The following is a 14,339-nucleotide window of genomic DNA, read 5'->3' as shown; positions in this document are numbered from 1 at the left end:
ATCCCCATACCCCTACCCACAAGGTAGAAAACCACCGCTAGTATCAAGGAGGAAAAAAAAAATCATTTAAAGAAAATTTACCAGTCTCACTCAGAATGCCACCACACCTCAAAAGGTAGGACTGCAGCCTAGAAGGGAGAGGAAGCAGAGGGGATGGGTGACTTACCACAGCAGCAGGAACTGGGCTGTCCCGCTTCCACCTGACCACAGAGTAGGACCTCCTACAGTCCAGGTCCTTGATGTCCCTTCCCCATTAAGCCCCTTTTCTGGACAGTCCTAGGTCTCAGCTTTCATTTTGTGGCTTATCATTGGAACGTGACTAAGCTTTCCTGGCTACAACAGCCTTGCCACCTTGTGGCCAAATGCAAAATGACACCATTTGAGTCTAGCACTGCAGTGAGATCAGTCACATTTCTCAGTGCTGGGCAGGAGCATCAGGGCAGCACCGAAGGTGGTAAGCCTCTCTCCACAAAGATAAGGCCACAGCCTATAACAACTCCAGCCCTTGATTTCCTTGCTGCCCCTGAAGGGAAAGAGGCCTGGCTGGTGCTGGTTAAGGGAGCAGGGAGAGGAAGGAGAGGGAAGAAGGATGGGAAGCACCACCTCTAGTGCGCCTACTCGGTTCTAAAGCTAGAGGTTAGGTGGGAAAGGCTTTATCATGGACCATCAACAGGGTCTCAATTAAAGATCTGATTTATTCAAGTATCTGAAAACATTCTACAATGAAAACTGTTATTAGAAGCTGCTTATACTGTGCTATGGACCACTCACATATTGCCATACTGTTTTCAGAAGACTTGAAATGCCAATGATAGTTTAAAAACTGTACACCTGATGGAGAAGGAAGACAATTTAATGTTTCATCCGGATCCAGAGGTGCATCAAATTAAAGGACAGCTCCAATCTGCAAACAATGTTTCATGATGGTATCCAAGAAGAAATGGTTGGTGATAGACAATTCAGAAATGCTTCCCCAAAAGGCGGATGGTTCTTTAAAAAGTTTCAGGTCACAACCTTTGCAGAAAACACCTGACGCCCAACACACTGATTCTTGGTCCAGGAAACATGGGTCTTCCAAGTTCCATGTGGCTGGGTGCCCTGGCAATCATGTTTCTGTGCTGTAACTAAGAGGCCCCTTTGGAGCAGCAGGGGCTGTACATCATCAGTCATAGTGGATGGCAGTGTAAAAGATGATCCAAATGACCTAGAGAGGAAACAAGCAATGTTTGTAAGTCCCCTGACCAACAGGGTCAACACAGGCTTCATTCCACAGAACAAAAATGCTCTAAAAATGTGTGCATTGTGGGCTTCCCAGGGGCTATCCAATGCATAAGCTGCTTGGGGGCTTACATAATTTCACCGAAATCAAGCTTTCTCTAATAGAGCCCAGGACTATCTTCCTGCTCCCAAAGCGACCCTGGACAAGTCTCTTCCCCTGCCAAAGAGCAACCAGAGTGTTATAGATGTGGAAATGATACAGGTAAAGCAAACTGCACTGCTATTAAGTGTTAGGATTAGCAGCAAATGTGAAAACAAAACCACCATCACACCGTCAGCTTCGTATCAAATAAAGCACAGGTTCTTAAACTGGCTAACCTCTGCAATCTCTGGGACCTTTAAAAACAGAGAGAGAGAGAGACGCCCAGGCACTACCTCCCAGAGATTTTGATTTTATTGGTCTGGGCTAGGGTCTATTAAGAAAATAAATAAACAAAACTTTGAGATATATTCATATTCCATAAAGTTCATCCTTTTAAAGTATACAATTCAGAGGGTTTTAGTATATTCACAGAGTTGTGGAAACACTCTGGAGCACTTTCATTGCCCTCAAAACAAAACCTGTTCCCATTATCAGTTACTTCCCATTTCCCCTCCCACCCCCTGCCACTGGCAGCCACTAATCTACTTTTTATCCATGTGGATTTGCCTATTCCGGACATTTCACATAAATGGACTCATTCCATACGTGGTCTTTTGTGTCTGGATTCTTTTACCCAGCATAATGTTTCCAAGGTTCATCCATGTGGTAGCCTGTACCAGTACTTCATTCCTCTTTATGGCCAAATAATACTCTATTGTATAGTATACAACATTTTACCTAGTCATTCATCAGGTGATAGTTGTCTGCATTTTTTGGCAATTATGGATAATGCTACGAATGTATTTGTAAAAGTTTCCCAGTTTCTAATGTGCAGCCAGAGCTGAAAGTCAGATATAGAAGCTGACAATGAGCCCTGGATTTGCATACCACAGGCAGACTACACAGTGTATCTATCACACCTCATCTTTTGGGACAACATTACTGGAAAAAGAACATGCCTTCCAGCTTTAGGAGTCTTAAAAAATGATACCCAAGTCACACAGTGTAACTTAATCACGGGGCTCCCTTTGACTGACCCCTCATGAAATGACAAAACTTGCAGTAAAATTAGCTACACATACCATGAACAAGGCAAAAGATGTCATAAACCCTTCTTTGGTGAGCTCCCATGTGCCGCCATATTCTTCCTCATCTATCTGTAGGTAGTTGCTGAAGTACAGGTACAGGACTCCTGCATTGATCAGGCAGAATCTGGAGCAAGGGAGGACAAGTACCAAACACAAACTGTAAGCTTAGAAGACTCAACGCCCACCAACACAGTCCAGCCCTATCAGGGCACTTGATGTTGCACTATTAACTGTATTCTGGGGGCAAGTGAAATAATACATGAAAATGCCTAGGCCCTCAATGGAGCTGCCCACTTGGTTGAGCTAGGGACTTGAAGAATGAGCAATTCTTTTTAGTTCACCTGCAAAACTAAATTTAAAAAGTTTTAACTAGCATTCACTGAGCACTTATTAACCACATGCCAAGCTCTATGAGACAGGAGGAGCAGGAAGGGCTGAACAGAGGCCCTCTCCAATAATGCAAAACTTCAGCAGACAGAACACAACTATCACACTCAGTTCCCAGGCAAATTATAAATAATGAGACCTGAGGAAATGGTTTTACCTTAAGAGGCCCTAACTGGTGGCCATGCCAGAAACCAGGAGAAGCCAAGTTGGGGTCCAGATAGAGGGCAGTGAAGGCAGGAAGTGGGGAGGACACGATCACTAGAACTGAGCACCAGAGCAGTCCCGCCCTAAGCCCAGGCAACTGGGTCAGACAGATGGAGGGAGGGAGTTTATGTGGAAAAATCAGTGTCCTTGGGCCCTTTCCAAGAGCAGGGGAAAAGGTGCCAACCAAAAGAGGGAAGGGATTTATTTGGAGTGAGAGAAACTGGCTCTGGTAGGACAGTGTGGGAATGAACTCTAGAAAACAAGCAGTCCTGAGAAAGTGGCATGATGGGTAAGCCACTCCAAGGTGAATTCACTCCAAACACCTCATTTCTTATATTTCTTGTCTATTGAGAAATAGTCATATTTTTATCACTCTTTGTAAACCTAATCATACAACTGCAGTGAACCCTGCATGGAGTACCTATGATGTACTAAGTACTATGTTTAGCAATTTATTTGCATTATCTCATCAAAGTCACACATCAATCTCACAAGGAAGGCACTTTTATTGCCCTGTTTTGATAAGGAAAATCAGCCTCAGAAAGTGAGCCCAAAATTATGTAGCTTCAAACTGGCAGAGCTGGAATTTGAATCCAGAGCTTTCTATAAAGTGAAAACAAAAAAAGTCTCTGTGCAGCCTTACTCATCTGCCATAGTGGGAAAGATACTAGACTAGCTCAAGTCTTTGCTGTATTATTCCCAGATTGGGCGACTTCAAAGAAATCTGTTAGGAATCCTGCAGGGCAGGATAGGTGCAGGGCAGCTGAACCAGCATCATCCTCTCCTAGAAAAGTGGCCTGGGGAAGACAAGAGGACCCCCTTTGCTTTTAGATTGCCTTCCCCCTTCTCCGGCATTTTCCTTTTCTCTGAGGTTTTGTTTTTGTTTTTGTTTTTTAAATAGAAAGCTCAAATGGGGTGACCAATTCTAAAAATGTATCTATATACCACTTCCAACCTGGGAGGACCTCTATGAACCCCAGGTCCTGCCTGTGTCTCATCACCCTCAATCAGTCCTCATCAAATGTTTGCTTTGTTAAAAATCAGGCAGGGGATGAACCCACACTGGTTTTCTTGGACAAATGTTTTGCTCAGTATCATAAATCAAAAACCTCTAGGAGAGTTTCCTTTCGGGTTATCTTCTGAGAGAATAGGCAACTCAAATGAGTTTGAAATAAGTTCACCCCAAAGCAAGGGAATGATGAGATGTGATCACAATTAGAACAATCTACGTGATTTTCCATCGGTTTAACAGTTTGTATTCCCTGTGTGAAAAGAGAAAAGGCCAGAGGCCTGCCTGTCCACTTCCACCATAACTTCCCACAATTCCTATCTTAAGACAACTCCCACAAATACTTTTACTTCAATCTAGTGGGCATGCAGACTCACTTTCAGTGGCTTGTTAAAAAGCTGAGCCATGACCAGAGGCTGGTGTCAACTGTGCTGTCACTGGCCACAGGAGCACAGTAAAAGATGGAGAGACCAATTTCCTACTTTTTCACTGCCTATAAAATGCAGAGACCTAAGACAATTTCCGACAACACCAAGATTCAGAACATCCAACACAGTGCACAGGGAGTGGTCATTAAGTACAGAAGCTCTTCCACTTGCCAAACTTCCATAGACACAAAGGTCATGCCAGAGCTAGATGTCTGCTACCAACAGGCAATATGGCAACCTCTTGCATGAGGTCACTCTGGACCCATGAATGAATGAACTGGCCAAGATCTTTGGAAAGGTGACATGCCTAACCTAAGATGCTCCCAGGCCTGCTGAACTAAGGAGCGATGCACCAGACCTAGGAATGCCATCATGGGGCCAGCTTTTTGCTTGCGCATGCACACGCACACACACATATCCTCCAGAGGAGCAATGGACTTTTCCAAAAAAAAGGAAAATAAAATCTCTCTTTGAAAATAAATGATACCATGAACATGCAAGATACCTAAGACTTACCCTGCTATTCCCAAGAAACCTCGCAATGGTAACACTCCCCAAATGACACCTAGGACCACAGCAATGATCTGTCGGAACCAGTAGATTACATCTAAAAATTCATCCTGTAGAAAAGAGAGAATGCATGTATTATCTGGAGCGGGTGCCACAAGAGTGCCTCTTGTAATAGATGAAGAATAAAAAAGCTTTCTGCTAAACCCAACTTCCAGGGGAATTTTCCCCCAAAGCAGTGGTATATGGTTCTCTAATTTCCACAGCTTCTTATAATAAAATGAGATTTAAAAAAAAAGAGATATAATAGTTATCTTAAGGGATGACTTCCAGGGCCTGTGCTCTAAATAAAACTTTTAGAAAAATCTTTTTTTTTTCAGAAGCTGAAAAAATAAAATGGCTGTAGTAGTAACTGTGTTTCCTGCTACAGGAAAATTCTTATCTGACCTGGGGAGACCCGGACAGACTGACCACAAGCAGAGGGGCTGACTGTTAACCAATTCAGCACCACCTACCTACACATTGAATTTTAAGTAAGTCAAAGGAGAGAAAGGATTAGAAACAAAAAGTGCTAGAGGCAGGTGCCAATATACCTAATTTTCAAATAAGAACATGGAAGACTCAAGTTTCTGACCTGCCCTAGATTGCATAAACCAGTCCTTATACAAGGAAAGAAAGAAATGACACAGCAAATCAGAAAGGTTTCACAAGAGCTCGGGAGGACTCGGGGCAGGAGGAGGGCACCATCAGGAAGTGCCTCCCATCCCCAACCCCTTTACAGGAACTCCAGGAAAACCTATTTCATCAGTCTAAAAAAACAAGGGAAACACTGCAAATAGAACATTCTTTTCAAGCCAACTGTAATCAAGCTGCTTGTGATGGTTCCTTCCACATCATGGAGCAGGGTTGGGGAAGTGCTTACACTCAGATCTTCTGAAAGAGCGTGACCAGTAAGGGTATCTTTAAGCCCCCCAACCATTTCCTCACACACATTTGGTGGTTTCTCTCCATCCCTCCTCCCATCCGGAAGATGGTCTCAGTCTCTCCTCTCTGAATTACTAAGGTATTCAGTTTTCTCATTCTACAGTAAAGCCATGGCAGCTCACATGTAGTGAGCCTCGCTATGTGCTAAACGCTTTAACGCACCACGGCACCCTGCTTCAGAGTTGTTCTGAGCCTTGAGTGAGATGAAACACAGGGAGCGCCTGACACGTAGCAAATATTTAGTGTAAGTCTGTTACCGTACTGTTCGTGCTAACGACAGTGGCAAGTAGTTAATTCGGATAAAAGAAGTCACTTATTCAAGATGCTACTGAGAGAAAAAGTCAGAGATCGAATCGAATTCAGCTCACACGCCGTTCAGTCACTCGACCGGACGGGTGGCAACTCTTCTGCCCACTCCTTGCTGCTGGCTTCACCCTTAGGCCACTCTGTGGTGAGCCTCAAGCCGGGCCGTCAGGCCCAGGCCCGCCAAGTTCGTCCCGACACCCTCGGGCCACCTGCCCCACCATCCCGAACATTCGGCCGCACCCGGACGGGGGCAGAGGCAGGCTCGGCCTGTCCATTAGTCCCCGAGTCCCAGCCGGCTCCTCGAATGTGCGCCTTCGCCAGGTCCCACCGCACCTTGTCCTCCCAGGCCGCATCGCTCCGCAGCACTTTGCTCCAGACAGAGACTTTGAGGGCCCCGTTGGCCAGCTGCGGCTGAGGCGACTCCTCTTTCCGCCGCCCGCCGCTCATCCTCCCGTCGCGCCGCCCGGGCCGGGCCTGGGGCGCGCGGGCCGAGCTATAAGGGGTCGGGGGTTTGGGGTCGTGGCGAGCTGGGCGGCGGCGGCAGCGGCAGCGACAGGATCAGCTGATGTGTTCCGTGCTGCGCCTGCGGATGCCCTCACTTGGCCAAGCCGCCCAACTCTGCTCGCTCGGCCGAGACCGGGAGTTCGGAGGGCGGAGCAACTCAGCGCCGCACGACGTATTCACGCAGCCAATCGGCGGCCGCGCAGCCGTCGCTCCGGCGCAAACGCTCTACGCGCGGCGGAAGTGACGGCAACTGCCGCCAGCCGCGCGGTAGGGTGAGAATGAAGGGACAATCTTGGTGGGGACAGCTACACAAGCGCGAGGAGGCGCTGTGGAGACTGACGAACGGTGTCTGAGGCGAAAGCGGAGGTTGGTTAGACATGAGCGTCGCCCAATCCGCCACAGTTTGTCCCTTCGGGCAGCGGGGCAGAACGCGACTCTGTTTCCCCCGAGGCGTCCTTTCGCGCCCCATCCTTGCTCCCCGGGAGCCCCAAGTTGCCCCTCAGAATTTAGCCCCTACTCGTTTTCTCCTCTAACCCAGCAAGTCCCGTAGGACCTTGCTCAGGAAGTTAATTCTTTTCTGTAATAGCTTAGTGTCTCCTCAAGCCTAGCACCCTCTTTTGGCAAATGTGAGCCCTGAGATTCAAAGAGGGGGAATGATTTTCTAAGGCTATGTACCATGTTGGAATCAACTGAGGAGTCCTCAGGGAAGTGAAGCGGAGAGAGTACTTTATTAGGTATCAGAATATTTGAGCATTTATCTGTTTGTGTCTTCACTATGGGCTTGATTAGTGGGTCACAGAGTCTGTTTCAGGACCAGCAGCAGCTGCATCACTTGGGAACTTGATTAGAGATACAATTCTCAGACCCCACCGCAGACCCACTGAATAAGAAATTCTGGGGATGGTGCCCATAATCAGCGTGTCAGTAAGCTATGCAGGTGGTGCCATGTGCACTGTCCTGTATAACTAGGCACATCAATCCTGTGTGGATGGGTTTATAGAGGCAAAGTAACTTGTCCAGAATCGGTCAACTAGTACTTGGATCTGACTTCAATATCTGCACTCTTAACCTTAAGCTTTAAGTGTTAAAAACAAAAACAAAACAAAACAGTAATATCAGAACATCCCCTGCATATCTGTCAAAATTCACGTGTAGTTCTCCACTTTGGGTGAACAACAGAATCTCCTAGGATGCTTTTCCAGAATACCATAGCTGTTTTATCTCATTCAGTACATTGAGTGGGTATGGGTCTCAAAAGTCCACACTGCGTAGACGTTACTCTGTTTGGACCTAGTGGGACGGCCATATACCTGACATAGGTATACACTTTTAGTCCTAACTTCCACATGGATCTTGTTCTTAACAGCAATCCCTCCTCTGAACCAATTTTCCTCCCGTAATCAAAAACTATGGTAAAGCCTAACCAGCTCACTCCAGCTTAGATGTGTACCATTGATAGAAAATCTGTTTTACAGATTCCCTGGTGGCATGCAAGGATGGAGGCAGACTGATCATTCTGTCATAGAATGTTGGAAGAATACTTTGCCCATGGACAAAGACAGAAAAGGTACGTTTTTAGTCTGCTGAGTCTGGGGGAAAAGATTTGTAATGGAGAGTCTGATCTAGGACAGTCAGAGAAGACTGAAGTCTGAGGGAAGAGTAGGAGTTAAGAAGGCGAAGAGGGAGGGGAAGGGAAGAGAGCATTCCAGGAGATGAAACCAGTTGGCTAAAGAATAAAGCCACAAACTGGGGAAGGATGGGGAGAATCAGCCTGAATAATTTTTTTCCAGTTTTATTGAAGAATAATTGACCTACATCACTGTGTAAGTTTAAGCATGATGGTTTGATTTACATATACTGTGAAATGATTGCCACAGTAGGATGAGCTAACATCCATCTTCTCAGATAGATAAAATACAAACAAAAGAATATGAAAAAGGAAAAAAAATTCTTCTATGATGAGAACTCTTAGGATTTACTCTCTTAACAACTTTCCTGTATATTGTGTGGCAGTGTTAGGTATAGTACACATGTTGTATGTTACATCTCTAGTACTTATTTATTTTATAAGTGGAAGTTTGTATCTTTTGACCACCTTCTTCCATTTCCTCTCCCTTCTCCCTCTGCCTCTCACAACCACAAGTATGATCTCTTTTTCTATGAGTTTTAAATTTTTTTATTGTTTTAAAAATATTCCACATATAAGTGAGATCGTAAAGTATTTTTTTCTGTCTGACTTATTTCACTTAACATAATGCTTTCAGTATCCATCCATGATGTTGCAAATGGTAGGATTTTCCTGTTTTTTATGCCTGAATAATATTTGTGTGTGTGTGTGTTTCTGTATATATCTCACAATTTCTTAATGCATTCATTTATCAATGGACATTTAAGTTGTTTTCATGTCTTGGCTGTTGTACATAATACTAGTATGAACATGGGGGTGCAGATATCTTTTTGAGTTGGTGTTTTCATTTCCTTTGGATATATTCTCATAAGTATTCAAGGTTCATCCATGTTGTATCACGTTAGAATTTCCTTCCTTTTTAAGGCTGAATAATAACTTTGTTAAATTCTTGTTAAAGTTCCACAGTATATACATTTTGTTTATCCATTCATCTATTGAGGAACACTTGGGCTGCCTCCACCTTTTTGCTATTGTGAATAATGCTGTGATGAATATGAGTGTACCAGTATCTGTTCATGTCTCTGCTTTCAGTTCTTTTGGATATATACCTAGAGTGAAATTGCTGGATCATATGATAATACCTGTTTTAATTTTTTGAGGAATAGCCATACTGTTGTCCATTGCAGCTGCACCACTTTACGTTCTCACCAGCAGTGTACAGAATTCCAGTTTCTCCACATCCTCATCAATGCTTGTTTTCTCATTTTTTCACAGCCAACCTAATGGGTGTGAAGTGGTATCTCACCGTGTTTTTCATTTGCATTTCCCTAATGATTAGTAATGTTGAGCGTCTTTTCATGTGTTTGTTGATCATTTGTATATCTCCTTTGGAGAAATATCTATACCAGACCTTTGCCCATTTTTGAGTCTAGTCTTTTGTTTTTTTGTTGTTGAGTTTTCAGAGTTCTGTATGTATTCTGGATATTAATCCCTTATCATATATATAATTTGCAAATGTTTTCTCCCATTCTGTAGGTTGCCTTTTAACTCTGTTGATAGTATTCTTTGATACACAAAAGTTTTAAAATTTTTTGGAGGTTGGGGAGGTAATTAGGTTTGTTTGTTTGCTTATTTTTAATGGAGGTACTGGGGATTGAACCGAGGACCTCATGCGTGCTAGGCATGCGCCCTACCACTGAGCTATACCCTCCCCTAAAAGTTTTAAATTTTAATGAAAAGCAATTTGTCTAATTTTTTGTTGTTGTTGCCTGTGCCTTTTGTGTCATATTCAAGAAATCACTGCCAAATCTGGTGTCATCAAGTTTTTCCCTGTTTTCTTCCTGGTGTTTTATATTGTTGGCTCTTATGTTTAGGTCTTTCATCCATTTTGAGTTAATTTTTTTATATGGTGTTAGGTAAGGGTCCAACTTCATTCTTTTACATGTGGATATCCAGTTTTCCCAGCATCACTTGTTAAGGACTGTCCTTTCCCCATTGAATGGTTTTGGCACCCTTGTTGAAAATTTTTTGACCATGTATGTGAGGGTTTATTTCAGGACTATTTTATTCCATTCGTCTATTTGTCTCTTTATGCCAATACCACTCTGTTTTAATTTCTGTAGCTTTGAAATCAGGAAGTGTGAATCTTCCAAGTTTGTTCTTATTTTTCAAGATTGTTTTGATTATTGAGGGTCGCTGAAGATTCAATATGAATTTTAGGATGAGTTTTTCTATACCTGCAAAAAAAAAATCATTGGGATTTTTATATCGATTGCAGTGAATGTATAGATTGCTTTGGTAGTATTGACTTCTTAATAATATCATGTCTTCCAATCCATGAACATGAAATGTTTTTCCATTTATTTGTTTTTTCTTCAATTTCATTCAGTAATGTTTTGTAATTTTTGACATATGTCTTTAACTTCCTTGGTTAAGTTAATTCCTAAGTATTTTACTCTTTTTGATGGTATTATAAGTGGAATTGTTTTCTTTTCTGAGGGGGCTTGTGGGGAGGTAATTAGGTTTATTTATTTATATTAAATTTTTTTTTTTTTTTTTTAGTCGCGGTATTGGGAATTGAACCCAGGACCTCGTATATGCTAAGCATGTGCTCTACCACGGAGCTATACCCTACCCCCGGAGTTGTTTTCTTTTTTTTTTTTAACACTTTTTATTGATTTATAATCATTTTACAATGTTGTGTCAAATTCCAGTGTTCAGCACAATTTTTCAGTCATTCATGGACATATACACACTCATTGTCACATTTTTTTCCTCTGTGATTTATCATAACATTTTGTATATATTTCCCTGTGCTATACAGTGTAATCTTGTTTATCTATTCTACAATTTTGAAATCCCAGTCTATCCCTTCCCACCCTCTACCCCCCTGGTAACCACAAGTCTGTATTCTCTGTCCATGAGTCTATTTCTGTCCTGTATTTATGCTTTGTTTTTGTTTGTTTGTTTTTGTTTTTGTTTTTTAGATTCCACATATGAGCGATCTCATATGGTATTTTTCTTTCTCTTTCTGGCTTACTTCACTTAGAATGACATTCTCTAGGAGCATCCATGTTGCTGCAAATGGCATTATGTTGTCGGTTTTTATGGCTGAGTAGTATTCCATTGTATAAATATACCACATCTTCTTTATCCAGTCACCTGTTGATGGACATTTAGGCTGTTTCCATGTTTTGGCTATTGTAAATAGTGCTGCTATGAACATTGGAGTGCAGGTGTCATCCTGAAGTAGATTTCCTTCTGGATACAAGCCCAGGAGTGGGATTCCTGGGTCATATGGTACGGAGTTGTTTTCTTAATTTCCTTTTTGGATTGTAGAAACATAGCTGATTTTTGTATCCTGCAGCTTTGCTGAATTCATTTATTAGTTCAAAGGTTTTTGTGTGAAATCCTTAGGGTTTTCTACATATCCGATCATATCATCTGCAAAGAGAAATAACTGTATTTCTTCCCCCTAAAAAGAGTTAATTCTTTATATGTCTTATGTATTATATTTTGATGCTCTGACCCTAACTCTGAGATTCATTAAGTTTGTGTTTATATGGAGGAGAGGGGTGTGTCAGAAAGTTATATTTGGGAGGGGCCTTAGATCCTACATTCCAACCCAAGGTCACATAGCAAAATTAGAGGTTCAACAGACATCTGAAACATCATCTGTGTCTCTCCTCTTAGCTTTCTAGGAGCAGACAAAGCCAAGCTAGAAGCATAGGAAGCCCATGCCTGGAAGATATTTATGGGACTGAGACGTGTTCCCTTTCTGCTTGCATCCAAAGCTTTCTTTATCATAGGAAGTGGGGAATTTGGCTGAAACCCAGTGCATCCATCTGGTTAAAATAAACGTCCTGGGTGGTCTAAGATGGAAAAGAACTTGATGAAGAGTCAGATTTAGAAGTGGGAGAGAGATTTGGAAGTAGGAGAAATTTAGCCCTTGTGGGGTTGGGGCTTTTTAGCACCAGTTAAACACATGGTCTCAGCCTTGGGGCTGATTATGTCTTCCTAGTTGAATGCCTTTATACCACTGCCAGCTGCTTGTAGCAGAGTTTGAAGAGGAAGGTATGCTCTGAGGGGTGAGATTGTGGCCTCAGACCGACATAGATGGAATCACAGAAATCAGGAGCCATGAGGGGAGAACCAGGAGCTGTGGAAAGAGCACCTGTTAAGTAGAGGTCTGAGTTTGTATCCTGGTCCTCTTTTCTTTTTTGCCTACAAGGAATATTTTACTAGCACTTATTGAGTCCTTACCAGGTGCCAGCTTTGCTAAATGTTTGATACAATTTGTTTTTCTCCAAAAATTGGCTGGGCTCTTAGCCACTATACTGAACTCTCCTTTTTTAGTAGTTCCTCCTTTATCCACAGGGTATATGTTTCAAGACCCCAGTGGATGCCTGAAACCCTGGATAGTACCAAACCCTATATATACTGTGTTTGTTCCTATGTATACATACCTTTGATAAAGTTTAATTTATAAATTAGGCACAGTAAGAGAATATCTGAATTGCCAGCATCACTACTCTTACACTTTGGGACCATTATTAAGTAAAACAAGGGTTACTTGAACACAAGCACTGAAGTACAGCAACAGTTGATCTGATAACAGAGCAGGCTCCTAAGTGACTAGGGCCGGGGCAGGTGTCATATACAGTGCCGATGTGCTGAACAAAGGGATGATTCACATCCGTGGCTGGGAGGGCAGGAGATTTCATTAATGCTACTCAGGACGGCACTTATAAAACTTATGAATTGTTTATTTCTGCAATTTCCTAGTTAATATTTTCAGACGGAGGTTGACCTTGGATAACTAAAACTGCGGAAAGTGAGACTAGGGGGGCGGGGGGACTACTGTACCTTATTTAAAAGTTTCTTACCATGAATGTGGACTACTTATGTAATTAAAATGACAATCTCAGGAAGGCTACACTTGACCTTCAGGCTACCACAGACTCCTGGGGGCTGAGGGAAGTCATAGCTTTGGGGGAATACTTGTTGGTATCCTTCTTCCTTTCACCTTGTAACTTTGAAAGATGAGATGCTGTCTTCCCAACCCAGTAGTTTCCTGAGGTTAAGTCAGTGTCCTGATTATAAATGATGAGGTCCCTGGAGCAGTAGCATGAGAATCTCCTGTGGCATCAGTGAAGAGCAGATTCCCAGATCTTTGGGGGTGAGGTCTGGGAATTCGCAATTTTGTAAGCTCTCCTGATGCTTGAGAACTACTTCGCTGGATAATTAGTCCCAGCTCTGCCACTTTAAAGCTGTGTGACATTGGGCAAGTTATTTTAACTGTTCTGCTTTACTCTCAACACTGTGCTGAGAGGCCAGATAATAATAGGTGATAACAGTAACATATGGATGATCCTATCTCATCCTCCTAAGAGGTGAATAGTACTATTCCCATTTTATTGATGAGGAAACTGAAATTTGGAATGGTGAGTTGACTTGCCTCTGGTCACAACAGCTAATTAATGGAAAGAGCCAGAATTTGTACCCAAGCTTAGATCATAGAGAAGTGCTTTGGAAACCAGTTGCACTGACAGCAGTGATGATTATTATTTCCACATCTTCCCTGAGTTTCAGACCTTATTCTCTGTAGCTCCAGTGGCTAACACAGTAAAGTTACAGCCACACCAAGGCATATTTGGCCCCTTCCCTCCGGAAGCTTTCACATTAGCAGCTTCCAAACTAGTGTACTTTTAAAATCTAGAGCCCTGAGTCTTACCCTAGAGATTCTTACTCATGGGCCTGGGTTGGGGAAAGGTTTCCCAGTGGGGTCCATGAAGCTGGGAGTCCATGGAGAAATCACTACTTTCAAAAACAGTGGAAAAGAAGAGCCATCCTTGACCATCAGTCTAAAGGCAAGCCTCTCCTCCATCATTACCACTTTTTCTTTTTTTTCTTTACGGTTGAACACAGGGTCTAA

General features: G+C 42.8%; 1 protein-coding gene and 1 long non-coding RNA gene across 3 annotated transcripts in view; one reads left to right on the top strand and one right to left on the bottom strand.

Annotated features, from left to right (window-relative positions):
• Positions 1 to 675: 675 nt before the first annotated feature.
• RAB5IF (RAB5 interacting factor) lies at positions 676 to 6,942 on the bottom strand. The gene is made up of 4 exons (XM_006202574.3): positions 6,607 to 6,942; positions 4,993 to 5,096; positions 2,443 to 2,572; positions 676 to 1,204 (listed from the first exon to the last, which is right to left on the bottom strand). The coding sequence occupies exons 1-4, from the start codon at positions 6,718 to 6,720 to the stop codon at positions 1,163 to 1,165; spliced, it is 390 nt and encodes a 129-aa protein (XP_006202636.1). The 5' UTR covers positions 6,721 to 6,942; the 3' UTR covers positions 676 to 1,162.
• Positions 6,943 to 7,049: 107 nt separating this feature from the next.
• LOC140687424 (uncharacterized) overlaps positions 7,050 to 14,339 on the top strand; it is a 15,700-nt gene continuing 8,410 nt past the window's right edge. The window contains exons 1-3 of one of the 2 annotated variants that reach the window (XR_012061710.1): positions 7,050 to 7,143; positions 8,253 to 8,344; positions 12,098 to 12,307. This is a non-coding gene — a long non-coding RNA (uncharacterized lncRNA). Of the gene's footprint in view, positions 7,144 to 8,252; positions 8,345 to 12,097; positions 12,308 to 14,339 lie in introns of those variants that run through there. The other variant, XR_012061711.1, reaches the window with a different exon arrangement.

Source organism: Vicugna pacos, chromosome 19 (genome assembly GCF_048564905.1).
Source record: "Vicugna pacos chromosome 19, VicPac4, whole genome shotgun sequence".
In the NCBI taxonomy this organism is placed as follows: domain Eukaryota; kingdom Metazoa; phylum Chordata; class Mammalia; order Artiodactyla; family Camelidae; genus Vicugna; species Vicugna pacos.
This window is presented reverse-complemented; position numbering and strand designations above follow the sequence as displayed.

What these genes read in the sequence shown, in the direction of transcription:
- RAB5IF (XM_006202574.3), bottom strand. Translation starts at nt 6,720, where the DNA reads ATGAGCGGCGGGCGGCGGAAAGAGGAGTCGCCTCAGCCGCAGCTGGCC. An exon ending in ATGCGGCCTGGGAGGACAAG is followed by an intron (nt 5,097 to 6,606) that starts GTGCGGTGGGAC and finishes TCTTTTCTACAG; the next exon opens with GATGAATTTTTAGATGTAAT. An exon ending in CATCTTTTGCCTTGTTCATG is followed by an intron (nt 1,205 to 2,442) that starts GTATGTGTAGCT and finishes TTTCCTCTCTAG; the next exon opens with GTCATTTGGATCATCTTTTA.